The sequence below is a fragment of the Gavia stellata genome, chromosome 6 (assembly GCF_030936135.1).
Source record: "Gavia stellata isolate bGavSte3 chromosome 6, bGavSte3.hap2, whole genome shotgun sequence".
Lineage (NCBI taxonomy): Eukaryota > Metazoa > Chordata > Aves > Gaviiformes > Gaviidae > Gavia > Gavia stellata.
Window position 1 is genome coordinate 22,616,073 of NC_082599.1, and position 18,033 is coordinate 22,634,105.

The window sequence follows — 18,033 nt, forward strand, 5'->3', positions numbered from 1 at the left end:
ACCAGCCAGGCTCCTCCTTTGGAGGTCCTAGGCTGTGCTGAATTTGATCACTAGAACACCTCTCTTACAAGCTCCCAATTTTTACAGTTAACTTACAAATAACTTTAAAAAATTTAGTCTCTTCTATTGCATTTCCTTTTTTCTTTTGGAAAGGTAATTTTAATTTGTCAGATTCACTAAACCAGGCATATATGTGGTAGGATCCAGCAGCCTATACTGTTTGTAAGCATAGAACAGGAAAAGCACTTTCACTGTTTACTCATCCAAAAGGCAAATGTAACTATGTATTCCCAGATTTCTGTAGCACATACCAGGAAACAATTTTCTCTCTAGTCATCTCCATGGGAAGCAGGTGGTGTTTTTCTCATTTGCACAGTTTTGTGCAAAGTTCTCTCAGCTGTTTCCTATTTCCTCCTGAAAATAGCACTGACTGTTTCTTTACCAAAAAAGTTGGTATTATGGGATTTATTATAGTAATTTAAGGAATTTCTTTTTATCTAAGGGCTTTTATCTCTAGGCTTTAAAAAGTGTTCAAAGGACATTAATTGTAAAATTTACTTTTAGTTTACTTAGTTTTAAACTTTATTTTAAATAACTGGGGGGGGGGGCGGGGTGTTGGTTTTGGGTTTTTTTACCAGGTCTTTTGGTTAAGTAATGTCATACAGACACACCAGAAAGGGAAAGGCCATACAGTTTGTAGATGTCCACCGTATCTGTGATTGGTGAAACTTCTTTACAAACATAGCCAAAGGTGTAGAATAATGTGTGTCCGTCCAGCAAAGGAGTTCAGAGGAAAAAATGGAAAGCTCAGGAGGAAACATGTTAGCAGGTGTGCCCCATGTTTTAAGATAGCCCTTGAAAAATAACTGAAGTAAGTATTCCTAAAGAAAGGAGACACTTCCACTTTAAGTAGCTATCAATAACATTTTTACTTAGGAGCTTTTATTGTTTACTGGGTATCTAGAAAAAAGGAAAATAATAGGGGTAATACAAGTGTGTTCTTAAGCTGCTCAGGCATAGGCACAGATGTCCTGGTGCAGAAACCTGTTCCACATGTACCACTTATTCCAGATACTCTCTTCTCTTTTAAAGAGATCTTTAGTATGGCATCATCTTTTGTCAGTCAGAGACCTTAAGCATAGGGAGAGGGTAAGAAATTCTCACTACAGTTCTCACAGAAGGGCCAAAGATAGGATCTGTTTCCCGTTACAGAAGCTCCTCTGCTCTAGCCCTGGTCCTCTGTATGCTTCTTCACTGAGGCCTGTTAGTGCCAGGTGCCCTCCTGTGGCTTGGAGAAAGGTCTTTTCATAACACAGGAGGGATGATGCATGTCTTAAAACATGGAGAAAGATAAACTGCCCCCGAGGCAAACACTGCTATTGTGTACAATTGAAGAAGTCTGAAAGGGGATCTAGGCACTACATTATCAAATGAATTTACAACAAAAAAATGGAAGAATTTATTTTCAAAATGTACGTAAGTGATTTTATTTATCTAAACTGGAGAGTTATATAATGCAGTGTAAGATAGCCATTTATTATACATGCTTGGATTTAAAAAGGGATATCTCTGCACACTGAAAGCATCATTACTGAAATAAAACCCAACAGAAAGATTACCTACTGTTGTATTTTTATTATTAATTTGAATCTGGCAGAAAAATGTTGATATTTACAGAATAACACAAGAGTGCAATGCTGCAGGAAATGGCATCATGATTCCTAAAGTTCAGACTAGAAGTAGGAATAAAGGAGTCTTTTCAATTTTTTTGCATATTTCCATCTATTTTTTGGTAAGGAAATAACATTTAATTCACAGATACAGCTATTACAATACGTTTTACATGAATGAAAAGATAGTGTCATAAACTGTGAAGGTGAAAATCTGAAATGAGCAGTGTTTCCTATCCCAGTCTAGATAACACTGAAGCAATACAGCAGGAAAAAGTAATGTAAAGATATGAGCAAGAAGGAGACTCTCTGCATTGAGTAAAATAAACCAATTTCACATAGTAAATATCTGTCAGTTTCCCCCTAACACCTCTGCGGCCAGCTTTTCAGTCATCCTCATTTCTGTATGTGTATTTCCCAAACAAAACAAACAAAAGAAGCTCTAACACTTTGGAGGGCACTTTGGACTGAGTATGTATGTGTGCGTATTTATATCAATCCATGAACTTTACGTTTGTGAAGAGAGAAGGCTGTTATCTGGGTAGGAGAATGCAAAGCTGGCATAAGATTTCATGGATTCATGGACTGTTTTTTGTTAGCTGGAACATATGGGTATTTTGTCAGACTACATGTCAGTATGTGCATCTTTTTCTTGGATATCCACAGTTGCTTCTGGTCCACTCATTCGGGTTGAAATATGTAGCTGGTTTTGTCTTTTCTTCCTCAAGTAAAAATAAATTATACTTCCAGCTCCAATTATAGAAAAGGCTAGAAGAACGAACAGCCAAATGATGCCGGCAGAAAGTACTTTCTCTGTTTTCCCTTCTGTAAGTGGATGAAATGGAATCAACACCTTTGATCTTAAGAGATTTCAGAATCCAGTAATAAATGGTATTTCTTCAACTAAAAGTCAGACAAATGCAATATGTGTGTAGATTTTCAGCTCAACAAGTGGGGTTTTTTTTACTAACAAAACCAAATAAAATATAATTAAATCTGATCGAAAGCAGTTTACTTCAGAATTACCTCTATTTCCTATAGCTAGATACAGATTAAGTTTATAGACTTTTTATTTTTAAACACTCTCAAAATTAATGACTAGAAACTATATAATTATGTTCTTGTTGTACTTGAGAATCTCCTTATAATTCTATTCAAAAGGAATTATGCTTACCTGTATTTTCTGGTGACATCTCTGTGTTTTCAGGAGCTTTCAGAAGGAAAAAAATATGTTTATTCTGACTGCTTTAAAAAAAAAAAAAAGAGGAGTTTTAAAGTTCCTAAGTCCAGATGCTCCTGACACTTCCCCCAAAATCCACCTCCTGATGACAGTCATTCTCTCAGAGAGATGAAGCTAAGCATGTGTAAATCTCTATTAGAATGCTCTGCTCTTTCATTCCAAGAGCATCTGACCTCCTCAGTCGAGATATCCAACAAGAAGACATGAGATTAGAGCCAGATTTCTGTTACTTCTAAAAGTGTTTTCAAATATGTTCATTTCTAAGAAACTGCCTACAGGATCTTTAATAATTTTAAGGTGTTTTCTGAAGCAGGAAAAATTTCCTGAATGGATGTCTCGAGTGTTAGAAATACATCATGAGCATTTTAGTTGAGCTGAAAAGGATCTTCTGTGAGTTTAGCCCCTTCTGTCAGAGACAACCATTCCATGTGGATGTGGTTCCTATATTGCACTTCCTAAACTTATCAGGTAAGGGAAAGGTGAACATAAATATGAAGTTTAATCAAACCAACTGTTCGTGTTCTGTACCACTTTTTCATTTAATCTCAGTTGGTAATTGAACTCATGCATTTTCTTGCAGATGATAATTTTGCTATCAGGGGAGTTCCAGCATTTTATTAAACATGATTCTATCACACTGTAGATAAAGAGTGCCACAAGAATGTATGTTATTGTATTAATCTAATCCATCAGCTCAGAGGACAGTAATGAAAGGAATCACCAATTCCAGCATTTCCACAAGATGGAGTTTTTACTGCACTCATCAGAACAAGATATTTTGTTTTGGAGAATATATTCAGCTGAAATTAAACAAAACATTGCTTTTGATCTTAGTTTGTGATATTTGAGGGAAAATTCTACTGAAAAATGGATTTTTGTTAAAAATGAGTGGTCTTTGACCATTCTTTTGCCTAAACATTGGGGTCTGAAGCATTCGTGATGGCTGCACGGGGCTGATCATAATTTTACAGGACTTATGGGAGATGCAGCCTTCTGAGGAGGCAGTCGGAAGCCATGTGGGGCTCAGTATTTAGGCAGCCAAATCCTTCTATTAGGGTTTATTAGTTCTGCACACAAACCTATAATGTTTTACATTTTTATGTTATACAATGAAAATACATTATCAGGCATTGTTAACTTTAATGTATTAGAAATATTACTTACTTTTTGTTTTTTTACAGATATATCCTTTTTTGAAAGAACAGACGTTGGTATTCCAGTAGCCAGACAATGCACATACTTCTCCACACTCTTTATGCCTTTTGTTTGAAGGTTCTCCCATTTGCCAGTTGACAAAATCCATTGCAGATTTGTCTGTCCATATCCACTGTCCTAATATTTAAAATGAGCATATATGTATAAAATACAGGGATTCAGACAGGTAAAATACATTGTGATGGGGAAAACGAAAATTTATAACACAAATAGGCAGTTAAAGGTTTCAGTTACATTTCCAAGCGTCTGTAAGCATTTGAATAAACTTTGTATTTTTTTATGTATGTGTGCTTTCAAGTATACAAAGTTGCTTTCTTTTTAATATATCATCATATTGTATGATATGATAATGTATGATTATATATTGAAGATATTACCTCTGTCATTTTCCTTTAGCCCTATCCAAAAGTTTGGTGATTTTCCATGGAGTATCTTAATGGTGTCTGACAGAAAGTTTGCTTCAGCATAGTTTCCGACTGATACCAAATTAGCAGCTGAAAAAACATTAATTAACACATCACAATGTCTCATTTTCTTACAGCTTAAGTCAATAAACACATAAAAGATAGGCAAAAAGATATAAAAGACACTGATTCTTGCACTTAATATTCACCAGTCTTGTTATGGTTATTATATTGCTATATTGTATTTTGAGCATGACTATGAGCTGTATGGATGGAAATCAGCACGAAAGCATGGATTTTTGTTTAGCCTTTGGTATTTTAGAGAAGAAAAATTGCTCTCCTGCAATACTTTTTTGGACAGGTCCAACCACACTGCAGAATGGGATGCAAGTAGCTTGAAAGTGGTACATACGATGTAGCCAGCACCATGCATGTTGCCACTACAACTCTGTCACCCACCAGTGGCAGGGCAGTATTTTTGGCACTGCCTGATGCTACGTACTGCAAGGGTAGATAAGATGTGTAAGCAGCTAGAGGTTGCAGTCCAGAAGATACCTAGAAGTTGATTTATAATTGCCATATGCCCTGGCATTACAAAAACACAAAGCTGTGTTGGGGTCATCAGGAAATGACCACCTTGCTGGCCTGGCCAATGGGTAGCGTATAGGCAAAAGTTTAGGAATTTAGAATATGGACCAATGTCCAAATGCGACATTTTATTCTGGTTATTAGTGTAATGTTTACTTTTTCTAGTAATTATGTGATTTATCTTCCTACAGAACCATTTCAGGAATTCTGTAGTCGTACAGCTGTAAAGAAAAATGCCTTTCTTTGCAAAGCTACTTTTTCTGTTTACTCAGTCATCGGTCAGTGTTTTCAAACATACGAGGAAGCGCTGCTAGAAAACCGTGTATTCTCTCTTATGATTAAAAGGCTATCATTCAGACATATAGCACTAATGTGTAGGATGCTTCCTATTCTTACTCACACTGAAATGCATGCTGCAGCACAGCAATTCTCAGCAAACAGTCAGGAGAAATCAGAAATGTGGAGTAAAGTGTCTTTTCCTCTCCCCTGATCCACATACAGCTCTTCTCTCCAGATTGTAGACAGCAGTGCGGGCTGTTCCAGAGCAGGAGCTGCATGGCTGGGTGTGTTTTACTGGTTCATGAAAGCTAAACAACTCCTCCATCTCATTTGTTGTCCAGCCAGTGAAATCCAATTAAAAAACTGTGCCCTGGAACTAACAAAGACAACTTTCCTTTGAGTTTATCTCTCCTAGTTTACACTGTGTGTGGATTCACTCTTGTTTGGGGAAGGGAAAGCTAGCCCTGCAGTCTGTGCCTTAGTGGGACTCTAAAAGTGTTTATTTCCCTACCCAATTACTGATTTCCATAAAACTAGTAGGAATTTATTATTTTTGACGTACTCATATTTCACCTAGTGTTTGAGATATAAGATGCCTCTGTCTCTGACAAAGTTTAGTTTTATTGTGAAAAAGCATGCTCAGAAAAGCAAGCTAAAAGCATTAAAATTGAAGTTTTAAAGTAATTTAAGATTTGTTTAACAATATCACCCATTATTTTATGTATTTAATTACATCTTCAGTTTTTCTAAAACAAAACACTCACCCAGTCGGGCACATTCCTGATGAGCTTGAGACCAGCTTCTTTTCCTGGAGGCCTCAAAGTAATAGCAGTGACCATGGAAAGGTATCCAAGATTTGTGTCCTCTTGATTCAGGGCATTTTCCAGGAAGTTGTGGGGGCTCAGTAGGGGCCATTACTGATAAGAGATCAAGTAGTTGGAATCCAGTTATTTTAAAAAATTTGTTTTTCCCATTATACTAGTAAGACAAAACTGAACGGACTGTATTAGGTTTGTCATCATAGAAGAAATGAAGCATGTTCTAAAGAGAATTTGAATATGGCTTTGACTGTGTTTGAGAGCATATTTGCTTCATATTTCTCTATCAAGGTGATTAGGAAGATACAGTAGCCTTATAAGAAGTATAGATTCTGTCTAACGATGATTTTTGTAATTACTCTAGTCAATAAAATATCCAGCTGATTTTCTGGCATAAATATCTGCCTAATTAGTTAAAACTGCTATTTTTAAAATGTCTTCTGACACTTCAGTTTCATTTTTTGACAGGATCAAAATCTTATAGCAGAAACTGTGATTGTGAATTAAAGTGTTGGTGTAACTAAACATGGCTTGCAGGATGTTTTATTAAACTGCATCCTGAATAAATTCCATAGTGATTGATGTAATAGGAAGATTTTGGATAAGAAGATAAATGCAGATGGAAAGAAAATTAAATGTTCTGCCAAATTATATTTTCTTCCTGTGAGACTTCTACAGTCTATTTCTTTCCCTATTAAGGAACATTCAGCTCTCAAATTAGATTTCCAGAATATTACAGTGGAAAGAGACATTATATAACAAATCTGACAATTTTTTGTCAAATTACAACATCTTAGAATGTAATTTGACATGCAATTTTAAATTTTCTAATGATTCAAGATCTTCCATAATGTTGCCAAAACCATGAGTATAGCTAAATTGTGAAATCATATTTTTACTTATTTTCGTAGAAATTATAGAAGTTTGTGCTTGGAGGCCTCCTCAAGGGGTTATTTACTTCTTCCTGATGCTCACAGGTGACATGAAGTTGATATATAATTGTATAATTTATAACAGATGTTTGTCCTGTCCGTTCTTAGCAGCCTGTAGTGATGGAGATTCCCTGACCTGTCCAAAGTATTTATTAAATGCCTCTGTACTAATAAAATTAGAAGGTTTTCCTTGCCATATTTATGTCTATTACTCCTTTCCAACTCATATCAGACATAAGGAAGAATTTAATTCCATTCCTTCTGGCTTGTTTTTAATATTTAAAATTGATAATCTGGTTTCTCTTAGTCTTTTGTTTCTTAGTCTTTTGTCCAACTCCAATTATAACCTTTCATTTTAATTCTTGTTTCCTGGTCATCTGAAAACCCTAGTTGACTAAAAGACTTTTCAAACTTTGGTGCCCAAAACTGGATACAGAATTTCATCTGATGCCTAATCAAAACAGATCTCATAGCAAGTGAATGACTTTTCCTATTAGAATGAATAGTTTAAGAAATTAATGAGTATTCAATCCTTTGTTTCTTAGGCTTTTGGTAATTATTATTATGAATTTATCTCCTTCTGGGAAGAATTCATATCAATATTTAGAGCTAGTTAGTTAGCTACTCATGTATTCCTGTATACTAGTGTATAAAACAAGTATTTTCCAGTGGCTTATTATATTTAGCACAGTTGATAGATCTACACACCCTCTAGTTAAAACACTTAATTCAATTGCTTACCATCTGATTTTTTACAGACAGAAAAGAGTTTTTCCTTGCAAGAAGCTGTCTTCCAGGTGCCATCAGTGTCCAGGTATACACATGCTAATGTCTGTTTTGGTTCCCCGCTGGACCACTTGCTGTAAACTAATCTCCATCTGTCAATCCATTGATACTTGCCATCGGTCTGGAAGCAAAATCTGTATGGTAATTTCAAGGTTGCTGAGGGTGACATAGCTACTATACAGGATTCTCAAGAGGACTCTCATGTAACCAGTATGGAATCATATGCTTATTAATGCCTCCTTTTTGTGCTTGTAAATGCTACCTGGAACCAAATGTACAGTGTCTGTTATCCACAAATGTGAATGCAGAATGATTTTTTCTGACCTCCAAAAAGTATCTAAATTTAATTCAGACCATTTTTCAAGCATTGGGAAATGGAAGGGAAAAAAGAAAGGGGTCGTGAGAGTAGGCATAAAACTGGGAGTCAGATAAGACATCGTGTTGGTACGGCCACCCAAAGGTCTGCATGGAAAATTGGAGTGTGGGAGAGAGCGCTGATCGCCATCACTTTTGTTCTAGTCATCGTGACTGTGATTCATGGGGAAGAGTGTAGCATGTCAAAACACACCTACCACCCAAATGTTCACCCACCCCTGTCATACAACTGAGGTAGACATCTCACAAACAGAAAGGATTTTTTTTTCCATAATATTCTAACTTCTTAATGGGAGCAATTACACCAATTGCATTTTCAAATGTAAAAATATATCTATTGGACAATATGTACCATATCATATAGCCTCCAAATTCCTGTACTTAAATTTTACCCCTGTTTCTGTCCACAGCTGTATTTTGCTACTGCTACCATAAATGAAACTACCCTACTAGAATGTGTGAGCATAAACACACACATAAAACCCATTCCTTCGCAGGTCTCAGATGTGCGACCTGAAATATCATGTCACTGATCACTGAGGTACATAAACACATGCCAGGAGGGCAGGATGCATGTTGTTCCTGGAATATCTTTTAGATTAAATAAACTCAAAATGTGGGAGATTTTAAAATGTGTATTTGAGACCCTTTAAATGACTCCAGACAGAATCACAGAATAACTAAGGTTGGAAAAGACCTGTAGGATCATCAAGTCCGACCATCAACCCAACACCACCATGCCCACTAAAGTATGTCCCACAATGCCACATCCACAAGACACAGTGTTGTTATATACTGGCTTGCAGGAGCATTTCTTTGTGCTAAAGCATGTAAGATTTCTTAGTTCATTAAAATCTCTACTGTGTGAGTCTTATATGAAGAACTCCAGTGTAAATGAATACCTCACTGATGTAACACGCTGTTTTCAGCACCACACTGGCAGCTATTCCTATAGGTTACAAGATAAGACCATAAAGTAAGGTTGGGTCCATGTGAGTTTGACTGCCTGTATGTAATATATGTGTTCTTACCGCATTGCTCTTAAGACCAATCCACAGAGGCTCTCCATATTCCTGTGCAAGTAAGAACAACAGTGCCTGGCTATATGGGTCTAAAATGCTGGCAAGTTCTGAGGCATTGTTATTGCAGTTTTTCTGTGCTTCCTCCCAATTCATTTTGGAACGGGTGACAGAATAGCTAATGCCACCAGAATGGTCAAAAGCAAAGTCCAGGACTGTTGCTGACGACTTAAAGAGATCAGGATCTGTAGGAATAAGGAAAAAAACACACCACAAGAACAGTTAAATCTGGAGGCCACATATTTGACTTAAGTGACTGAATAACATCTTCATTATTTACAAACCTAGTAGAAAATTGCTAATGGAATGGAACACCTCATTAGTTGTTTATAAGTAACAGATAACTTCAAAACAACAGTGAACTTTCTGGATGAAAGAAATATATTTTCAGCCTCTGAGAATTTTGAATCAGTAAATTCACAGTATCTTATATTGCAGAGGTAAATTCACCACATCAGTCAAAAATAACACACCTACCCTGCATGTTTTCAAAATACTCTTTGCAGCTTAGCAGCTTGTGACTATCAGGTTTATTTGGATAAATGTAAAACTCACCAGTTATGATAATCTATAGATCATTATGAACTTATGTAATTAAAATGTTTGTGGTTTTTAGCTATTTAATTACACTTCTAAAAATAAAATCATTTTGCTTTCCTAAATTCTCATATTTTATTTATCATCCCCTCCTTCAAAACATTGCTAAGTAACACTGGGATGCAAGATGGTCCCTTAGGTTTTATTGATGCTTTACCTAAAAAAAAAAAAAAAAGATAACTGATCTAAAGCATGTTAAAAAAGAAAAGTTATTTTAAACCTGTGTTATAAATTTCAAGATTAGTGATTCAGAACTCACCACTATTCTTCTGGCATATATATCCTGTGGACTTATAACATTCCTCATTGTTCCATTTTCCTGCATCATCAGCATGACCTCTCTTCAGAGAAACGCAATCAAACTGTTGGAGTAAGGGAAAGAATATGAGCACATTGATATCAGAAGTTATCAAACAAAGTATTATAAACCCCTGCGTAGTTTCACTCCTTTTTTCTTTGAATTCTGATATTGTAGGGTTTGTATTACAACTCTAGAAATCTTCCTTTTATCCTTTTCTGTCCTTTCTGGCCTCCTCTGTGGTGGCCAGCTCCACCTTGGTACTGTCTTGTAAATCTTTGCAATCTTCAGCTCAGCCTGCTTGTTCATTTGGTTATTTTCAAGGAGACGTACTTGAAAGGCACTATTATTTTCAAGAACTTTCTGTCACACCTTCTGCCTCGACTAATGAGTGACTACCAGTAAGTTTTTTGAGTAAGAATGAAATAAAAATAAATGGAGGTCATATTTGGCTTGCAAAGCCAACTTTAAATAGTGGTTATTCTTGACAGAATCATCTGAATGATGGTCCTTGACAGTTATCATCAGCTCTAGTTCTTAGAATTTCTTTTTCAGCTACACCAGGTCAGGTACTGAGTGCTTAAGAAGCTGTAACTTATTACAACCTGCAACAGCCTACTAAGCTGCCATGCAGAAATTTTAGGAACACCTGTTTTAGTGGCTCTTGACTCTAGTTTCTTAAGTTTGAGTAAATTTTGATGTTATTTCACTCCTTTGAAAAGCATCCTCTGAAGGAGATAGCTGTTAGTATCTCAAAGGTGAAGGAGAAAAGTAGAATGTACTTTTGCAGTCTTTTTTTTTTTTCCCCTGCTTGATATTTCCCAGGAGCATTATTAGAGCTGCAGTAAAGTAGAGCTATGTATTGTGCTGTATTCTATATGTCTTCCTGCATGCCTTGGCCAATAGCTAGATGGGCAAGAGCAGAATGAATTGTCTCAGGTGCAGATTAAGCTGGTTGTCTAGAGGTATGATTTCTGGGTTTTCTAGAGGTGTGGATACCAAAATGAAGGGAGGATGGGCAGTGGGTGGAGAGACATAGTGTGAAGGGCAACTTCTGAAAGCAAGATACGAAAATAAATGGAAGAAAGGCAATGTGGGTGTGCAAATCAGTCTATGTTGGTCTGAATATATAGAACGCTATTTTATTTACAGCATTCTGAGGTTTAATTTCAGTGCTAGCAGTGGAGAGGGTTTGATTAGTTTAGAAAGTAGTTGACATCTATTGGTCCTTAGCAATTCAATTACAATTTTAAATAGGGAAGAAGTAAACAAAAAAAAAATGAACTCTTTCCTTTTGCATCCTCTCCTCCTTCCTTTTCAAACATGAGTTGTCTTGTCAGACATGTGAAAATATTTCCAACAAGTGTTAACTTCAAAAATTCTAATGTTGCATTTACATTTTCTCCAAAATGAAAAGCAATTTACTATGAAAAAGAAAACTTTATTCAATCTATCCAGTCTTTATTCAATCTGTCCATTGCTTCAGTTTTGCCATATTCTGTGGCAAAATTGCAGCAATGCCATTTTCTGCTCTGAGATAGCTAGAATAGTCAAACATTGAAACTTTTTATCACTAATCCCAGTGTAAAAATAGATGAACAACTTGGGGAGAAGGCTGAGGCAATGTCTGTAGCAAAGCAAGCTGTTTACTTGAACTGATATTGCTTCTCAGATTTAACTTGATGGTAAACGCTAAGTGGTATTTACCTGTTGGAGATTGTGGCCATCTTCTGGATGTAGACTGGGAAACAAAATGGGTTCTACAAGTTTGGGGGAATCTGGAGCCCAGTTTGTATAGGAGACAGCACTTCCATCAGTCCAGACAAAGTTGAGTTCACTGAGTATATCATTCAAGCCAATCCAGGGATCATTTGAAACATCCTTCAAATGGTAAGTTAGAAAAGCTTGGAAAAAAGCCAATAGAAAAGAAGATGAACATGCCATGTCATCAGTCAAGACACAGCTCATAAACAAATCCTTAAGTATTTTGTTTGTTAAAGTCTTGCAAATACATTTTAATTAGCATTTGACCAGAAATTTACCCAAATTTATTATTTCAAGGTTATTCCAAGCCTTTGCTTGTGAAAAGTCTCAAAGAGCGAAAGTATTTGAAACGATGAAGCGAGATTGGAAAGAGGAAAGATACAGAAAACCTGCCTGACCACCATGTATTCTAATGAGTTCGCTTATTTCTACACTGAGGTTGAGCTGATTGATGGAAATGTTTATCTGTATACAGCTGCACATGGAAGCCCAGGAACACAGGCAAGGTGAAAATATGCCTTCCTCTGACATTCTACTGCTGAATTAAGTTGCAGAATTTAGGCAGTCATTTCAGAGAGGTATAGTAATATATCCCTTTCTATTTCTGGCAGAAACAGACCATGGATTCCTTTTCTTTCTCTGTGTCTAAAACTACAAATGTCAGGTCTGGAATTGTTATTTTATGCTAATTCATACGCTATAAATAATGTAAAGCAGCTTGCATGGAACAGGAGGAAGCAAGCCTTAGCATCACTAGCATGCCCTAGGCAGATGGTTCCAGTTCTTCCAAAAACATTTCATGGCATGGACATATAACCCATGTTGAGTATACATATTATAAAATACATACATTTACATACTGTTACTTTTTGCCATGTTCTTCTTTGCAGGAAATGACCACTGTATACAGAGTAAATGCTATCTATTGCCTAAAGAGCCGTTGCACTATACCTTGCACTTGTTCATTATGTATGCTCGCCAGGTTTCCCCCAAGGCTCATACAAGTTCTTCTTGCAGTATGCCAGTATTCATAGGAAGAGCCAAAAAATTTGTAACACTAGGGAAAAATGAGTATAGACTGCTAGTGAGTGACAGCAAAGGAATTTAGGTTTGAATTACACTAGTTTAAGTAGAAATTAGCCCAACTCAGACCCACAAAATAATCTTCCAAAGTTAGGTCTGGAACCAAGTCAAAACCATTCACAAATTTCAAATTTACTCTGTGTCTTTCTGTGAGGGACTGAGAAAGTCACAACAAAACTCAAACAACCACAGTAGGAGCCTGATGAGAATCTAATGTGTTAACTAACAGGTTTTGAGAAGCCATACTCTGTCATTAGTAAAAGACAAAGAAGTGCTGACTCTGTAAGAAAAGCCCAGCCCAGGGTTTCATGTGGAACCATCTGAACTTTCTGAAAAACATTTTTGACCTAGAGCCTATGGTCAGTGTGCTCTCATGTGTGTATTCAGCCTTTTTCATTTTACATCTCTTTTATTAATGGAAGTATATCACTCATGATTTCTTAAAAAGTGTGTAGTCATCACATTACCAATACACTTTCACCCTGAAATTGTTCTGGTAATTGTGAGTGTGCCCTCTCCGTGTTTACAGCTCACCCTCTGCTCTGTGACACGCTAGTAGCACTGTCAGAGAATTATCTTGCATAGTTTGCAGAAAATAACAATTCTGATGACTGTAACAAAAATGCAAAAAAAGTGTACTGACATAAACTTCACTGGTGTGAGTATCCATGGGTGCTTTCACAACAATATTGTATATGTTAGAAAATAGAGCTTTTGCTTAATAAGCACATCAAGTTTGTCCCTTTTGGGAAGAGGCAAGCATTACATTGAAGCCTGTTTGGAAAAATTTGGCCTTATGTCTGGTTTGTTCCAGCTCAAATGACTCATTTTACACTATAGTTGGTACTTTCAGTTGAATTCAGTTCAATTTTTTGGAAAGTATATACAATGCAGAAGTTTTTCCAGTGTATCGCAGATGACTACGTCTCAGGAAAACAATTAAAAACCTGTAAACCCACCATTTTGCAAGAATTAGGCAACTGGTTCCATTTTTAATGCAACTTTGGATAATCACTGTCAAAAGATGTCTGAGAGACAAAAGGCCTCTTGTATATATTTAAGTATCTTCCCAAGAACTAATATCATTGTGCTTAGGTGGATGTTATCATACCTGATTTTTAAATAAAAGCCAATCTTCAGGACATCCTCCAGGAGGTGAAGGTACCGCTGAAGGAAGTGTTGTGTTTATAAAACTTCTGTGCCTCTCACAGATATAGCCATTTGAAAAACCACAGCTGACATCATTCCACAAGCCTGAAATCAATTTAGATATAAATAATAAGACTGAAATTTGTGGGAAAGAGAACTGGCTTCCATGCTTGTAGGTTCGAAAGCAATCTGACTGGGAATGTGAGTTAACATGCTTCAGCTCAATCCTACCTCCCATTATCACTGCTTACAGGAGGACTTTGGTCCTGCTGTGACTGTGGGAGTAGTGGCCATGCAAGATGGCTGATGTGGCAACTCTGTGACCTCTGAGTAGAACCCACATGAAGAGCTTTGTTGCACTGAAACATGCAAGTGTAAAGTAACACTATATAGTGAATACACTATAAAATGTGAAACTCCATATATGTTCTATTCCTTTGCTAACTATTCTCTAATTATTTTTTGAAAGACCAATTTGCTGTTGATTTGAATAGCACATATTGTATGTGCAGCTGAAAAATCAGTGATCAAATTGTCCCTGCATTCCCCATTAAAATAAATTTATTATATTCCACTTTTACGGCTAATATTGCCCCTGAAGAAACCTCAGATATAATGACTATACTTTATTATGCATATTTTCCCAAATTGCTGAGAAAGAGTGGATTAAAGTTGGCAATATATTTTTAACAAACAGGGTAAGAGCAGTACCCATAAAAATACTTTTTAAAAAAAGTTGTGTAACTCACCATCCTTTTTGTTTAAGACCACACAGTTTTCTTGAGCGTCTGCAAAGTTGGGCTCACCCTGTGCCCAAGCTGCATAGTGCACAGGGCTTCCATCCATCCAACTGAAAAAAACCAACAACAAAACAGTAATGGTTGCTCAGACAATGCTCATGGAACAGCTCAGAAAAATCTACCTTAACATGCTAAAAATATTTTTTAAAAGATTACAGCTGAGTCTGTCTGCAAATTGGGTTTCCATTAGGATTAAGAGACTTTAGATAATTAAATCCCTGCATGTCAAGTCCAAGAAGAAAAATACCTTTATTTTTAACAGACACTATCTATGTATTCATAGCATGTGTATTCCCTATAAAAATGCCATTTAAAACAGTGTTTTTACAATGTAGTTAAACCAAGGGAGAGCATACATTTCAACATGCAATATAACTCCCTGAATCTGTGTTTAACTCCCTTGCAGTGGTCCTTCTAGAAGGAACTCTGGTAGTACAAAACTTCTACAACTGCTTTTTATGAATCCTGATGTAGTTTGTTTACCTACCTAAACTGTCGATCAGCATTCTGAATTAATCCTATGAGATATGATTCCAATTTGCCATTTTTTAAGATCTAAACACAAAAATACTTTTAGTTAGTGCTTTCTAATATTTAGTAGTTATCTAATATTAAAAGGTGTAGTTTTTGCACTGTGGAAGCAAATAGATGAATACACATTGTAAAAATGATCATGTGTAGTCACCAGAGAGGACCCCTGTTGAAGTAAACACCATACAACACATACTTTTGCTTTATTATCTTTATTGGTGCTTTCCCAGTTTTGGCTGCATTGCTGGTATGATCAAAGATTTCAAAGCTGTGTTCTCAGTTTAAAAAGAAACAAGGAAGACTTGAGAAAAATTTTAGTATGAAAATTTTTGGTACTTTCCTGTTCTTAAGCAGCCATGTAATTCCTGTGTCTCAAGCCGTCTGCCCTCTCCTCCTTTCGTATCCTTTCCCACATAATAAAAGCAAGCATCTAACAGTGTGAAACAGAAGGGAGGTTGTGTGGCTACTTTGGTATTAGTGAACCAAACAGGATTATGGCAGAGGTTTGAGGCAACATCCGTGCTATTAAGTTGTTAGCATGCCCCTGCCACGGCTTTGGCATGTGCCGGTCAGAACCATCTCAGGCAACGTGTAGGCAGTGCCCTTGAAATACATTAACAGTTTTGATACGTGTAGGAGGAAAACTAATTCATGAAGGTCTTAGTTTGTCAGTCCTTGACTGGATCAGGCTAAACCTTTCTTTGAAAAGTTGTTTTGTTCAGCAACACGATGTGGTATGTGACCATCGGAGCTCCACTGGCAGTAGCCTCACATCTACACGTAACGTTGTATTCTAGAATATGGTGTTCAGATGAGAGGTAACCACCCTGGCAAAAGGACAGTTTTCTCAGTATACACCTAATCTGCCTGTTCATTGCTCCTTATACACATTTGGTCATGGACAGAACTCTGTTTAGATTAGAGTATACAAGAATATACCCACTCTAGTAAATAGTAAAGTCTTTTGTATTTATTTTCCTAAAAAGAAGCTCTATTCTGTAGAACAAATATTTTTTCATTGAACATTTAAATCTAATGCTAATAAAATGTAGTAATAACATGCAACAAGCACATTCTCCTGTACTTCGCAAGCATATGCAGCAGGGTATATAGGCCATATATGGTATAACATAGTCAAATTTCCTCTTACACATTTCCACAAAAATTTTCTTTCACTGTTGTTTCTAATAGTAGCAAGATTTCCATGATTGCTTTTGCAGAATGTTCTGGCTTTCTCCATAGAGGTCTTTTCTATGCTGAAAAAATATTGTTTGTCCCCTTTTAAAATCCAGCCATCTTCTGTTACTTCATATGCTGCAACACAGAAGAGGAATCTCTGTATTCTTCATGGTCCTTACACAAAGCTGGTGTTGTTACATGATACCACTCTTTAGTTAAGAGAAAATAAACAGAAGCTTACTGGCAGAAGGGCCCAGAGGTTCTGGTTTCAAGGGTGTCCCTGTAACAAAACGGGAAAAAAATGAAGATGCAAAATGTTTCCCAAATGTTGAGCCAGTGTAAGTGTTCAATTAGTGGAAATGATCTTAATGTCTCTCACTTTTCCATATTTTACATATTCAATGCGGAATATATTTATATAGTATCTTTGGTGCAGAGCAAAAATGCTCAGGGAATAACAGATGGATGACAGCCTTATATCTCTGTCTTGGTAGATTTTTGGTAAGTGCATCTTGTACATCCTGAATGTTGCCTAAATTAGGTGACTGAAGTTAGTCTGAATGAGTACTTATTTCTGAAAGAAAACTAAAGTGTGAAAATACTTTACTTCAATGTTGTATACTTTGCACAATAATAAGACATTCTTTATGGACATTGTCTTGTATCTGAACAAGAAATTCAAATACTAAACAAATTTTTGTTTCAAAATATTTTGAATGTTATTAGTAATCATTTGTTTGTGAAACTTTTTTCTTTTTTTCCTGTGGAACTACTTTGTGAAGAATCACATTTGCCTGAAAATTCACAAGCTTTTGAGAAATAATTTAAATTAAAAATTTCCACATCACACAGAGTGGGATATTGGAGCAATGTATCTCTAAACATGCAAGGCCAAGAGCTATAAAAATGTAAACCAAATGTCACCTTTATAATTTTTTTCCACAGGAATTCATCATAATGTTTGTGTTGCTGTATGTGTAATAACATTAAATGAAGTGTGTGGCACACATGCTTGGGTAAAAAAAAGTCATGTCACCTTTTAAAAAAAAATCTCTTGTATGGTTCATTAGAAGAGTTGAAATAAAAAAAATATATAATTAACACTATACAACTACTATTGACATTTTTGCTAATGATTTTTAGTTGTGCTGATCATGTAGGTGAGGAATAACAAAGGAAGTTACAAGGAAAGGTATCTTCACACCATCTCATTGACATAGATGCTTATGACTATTACTTTTTAAAC

General features: G+C 36.1%; 1 protein-coding gene across 1 annotated transcript in view; it reads right to left on the reverse strand.

Moving 5' to 3' along the window:
• Nucleotides 1–1,552: 1,552 nt before the first annotated feature.
• The window catches only part of LOC104251219 (macrophage mannose receptor 1), a 33,826-nt gene continuing 17,345 nt past the window's right edge, over nucleotides 1,553–18,033 (reverse strand). Inside the window, exons 16-30 of the mRNA XM_009809856.2 lie at nucleotides 17,029–17,067; nucleotides 16,759–16,922; nucleotides 15,565–15,632; nucleotides 15,027–15,127; nucleotides 14,240–14,382; nucleotides 12,997–13,102; nucleotides 11,989–12,185; nucleotides 10,243–10,345; nucleotides 9,339–9,571; nucleotides 7,888–8,053; nucleotides 6,161–6,313; nucleotides 4,503–4,619; nucleotides 4,075–4,242; nucleotides 2,845–2,880; nucleotides 1,553–2,495 (exon numbers count right to left, since the gene is read on the reverse strand). Of these exons, the coding sequence (XP_009808158.2) occupies nucleotides 2,296–2,495; nucleotides 2,845–2,880; nucleotides 4,075–4,242; nucleotides 4,503–4,619; nucleotides 6,161–6,313; nucleotides 7,888–8,053; nucleotides 9,339–9,571; nucleotides 10,243–10,345; nucleotides 11,989–12,185; nucleotides 12,997–13,102; nucleotides 14,240–14,382; nucleotides 15,027–15,127; nucleotides 15,565–15,632; nucleotides 16,759–16,922; nucleotides 17,029–17,067 (1,994 nt within the window). The 3' untranslated portion in view covers nucleotides 1,553–2,295. The remainder of the gene's footprint in view (nucleotides 2,496–2,844; nucleotides 2,881–4,074; nucleotides 4,243–4,502; nucleotides 4,620–6,160; nucleotides 6,314–7,887; nucleotides 8,054–9,338; nucleotides 9,572–10,242; nucleotides 10,346–11,988; nucleotides 12,186–12,996; nucleotides 13,103–14,239; nucleotides 14,383–15,026; nucleotides 15,128–15,564; nucleotides 15,633–16,758; nucleotides 16,923–17,028; nucleotides 17,068–18,033) is intronic.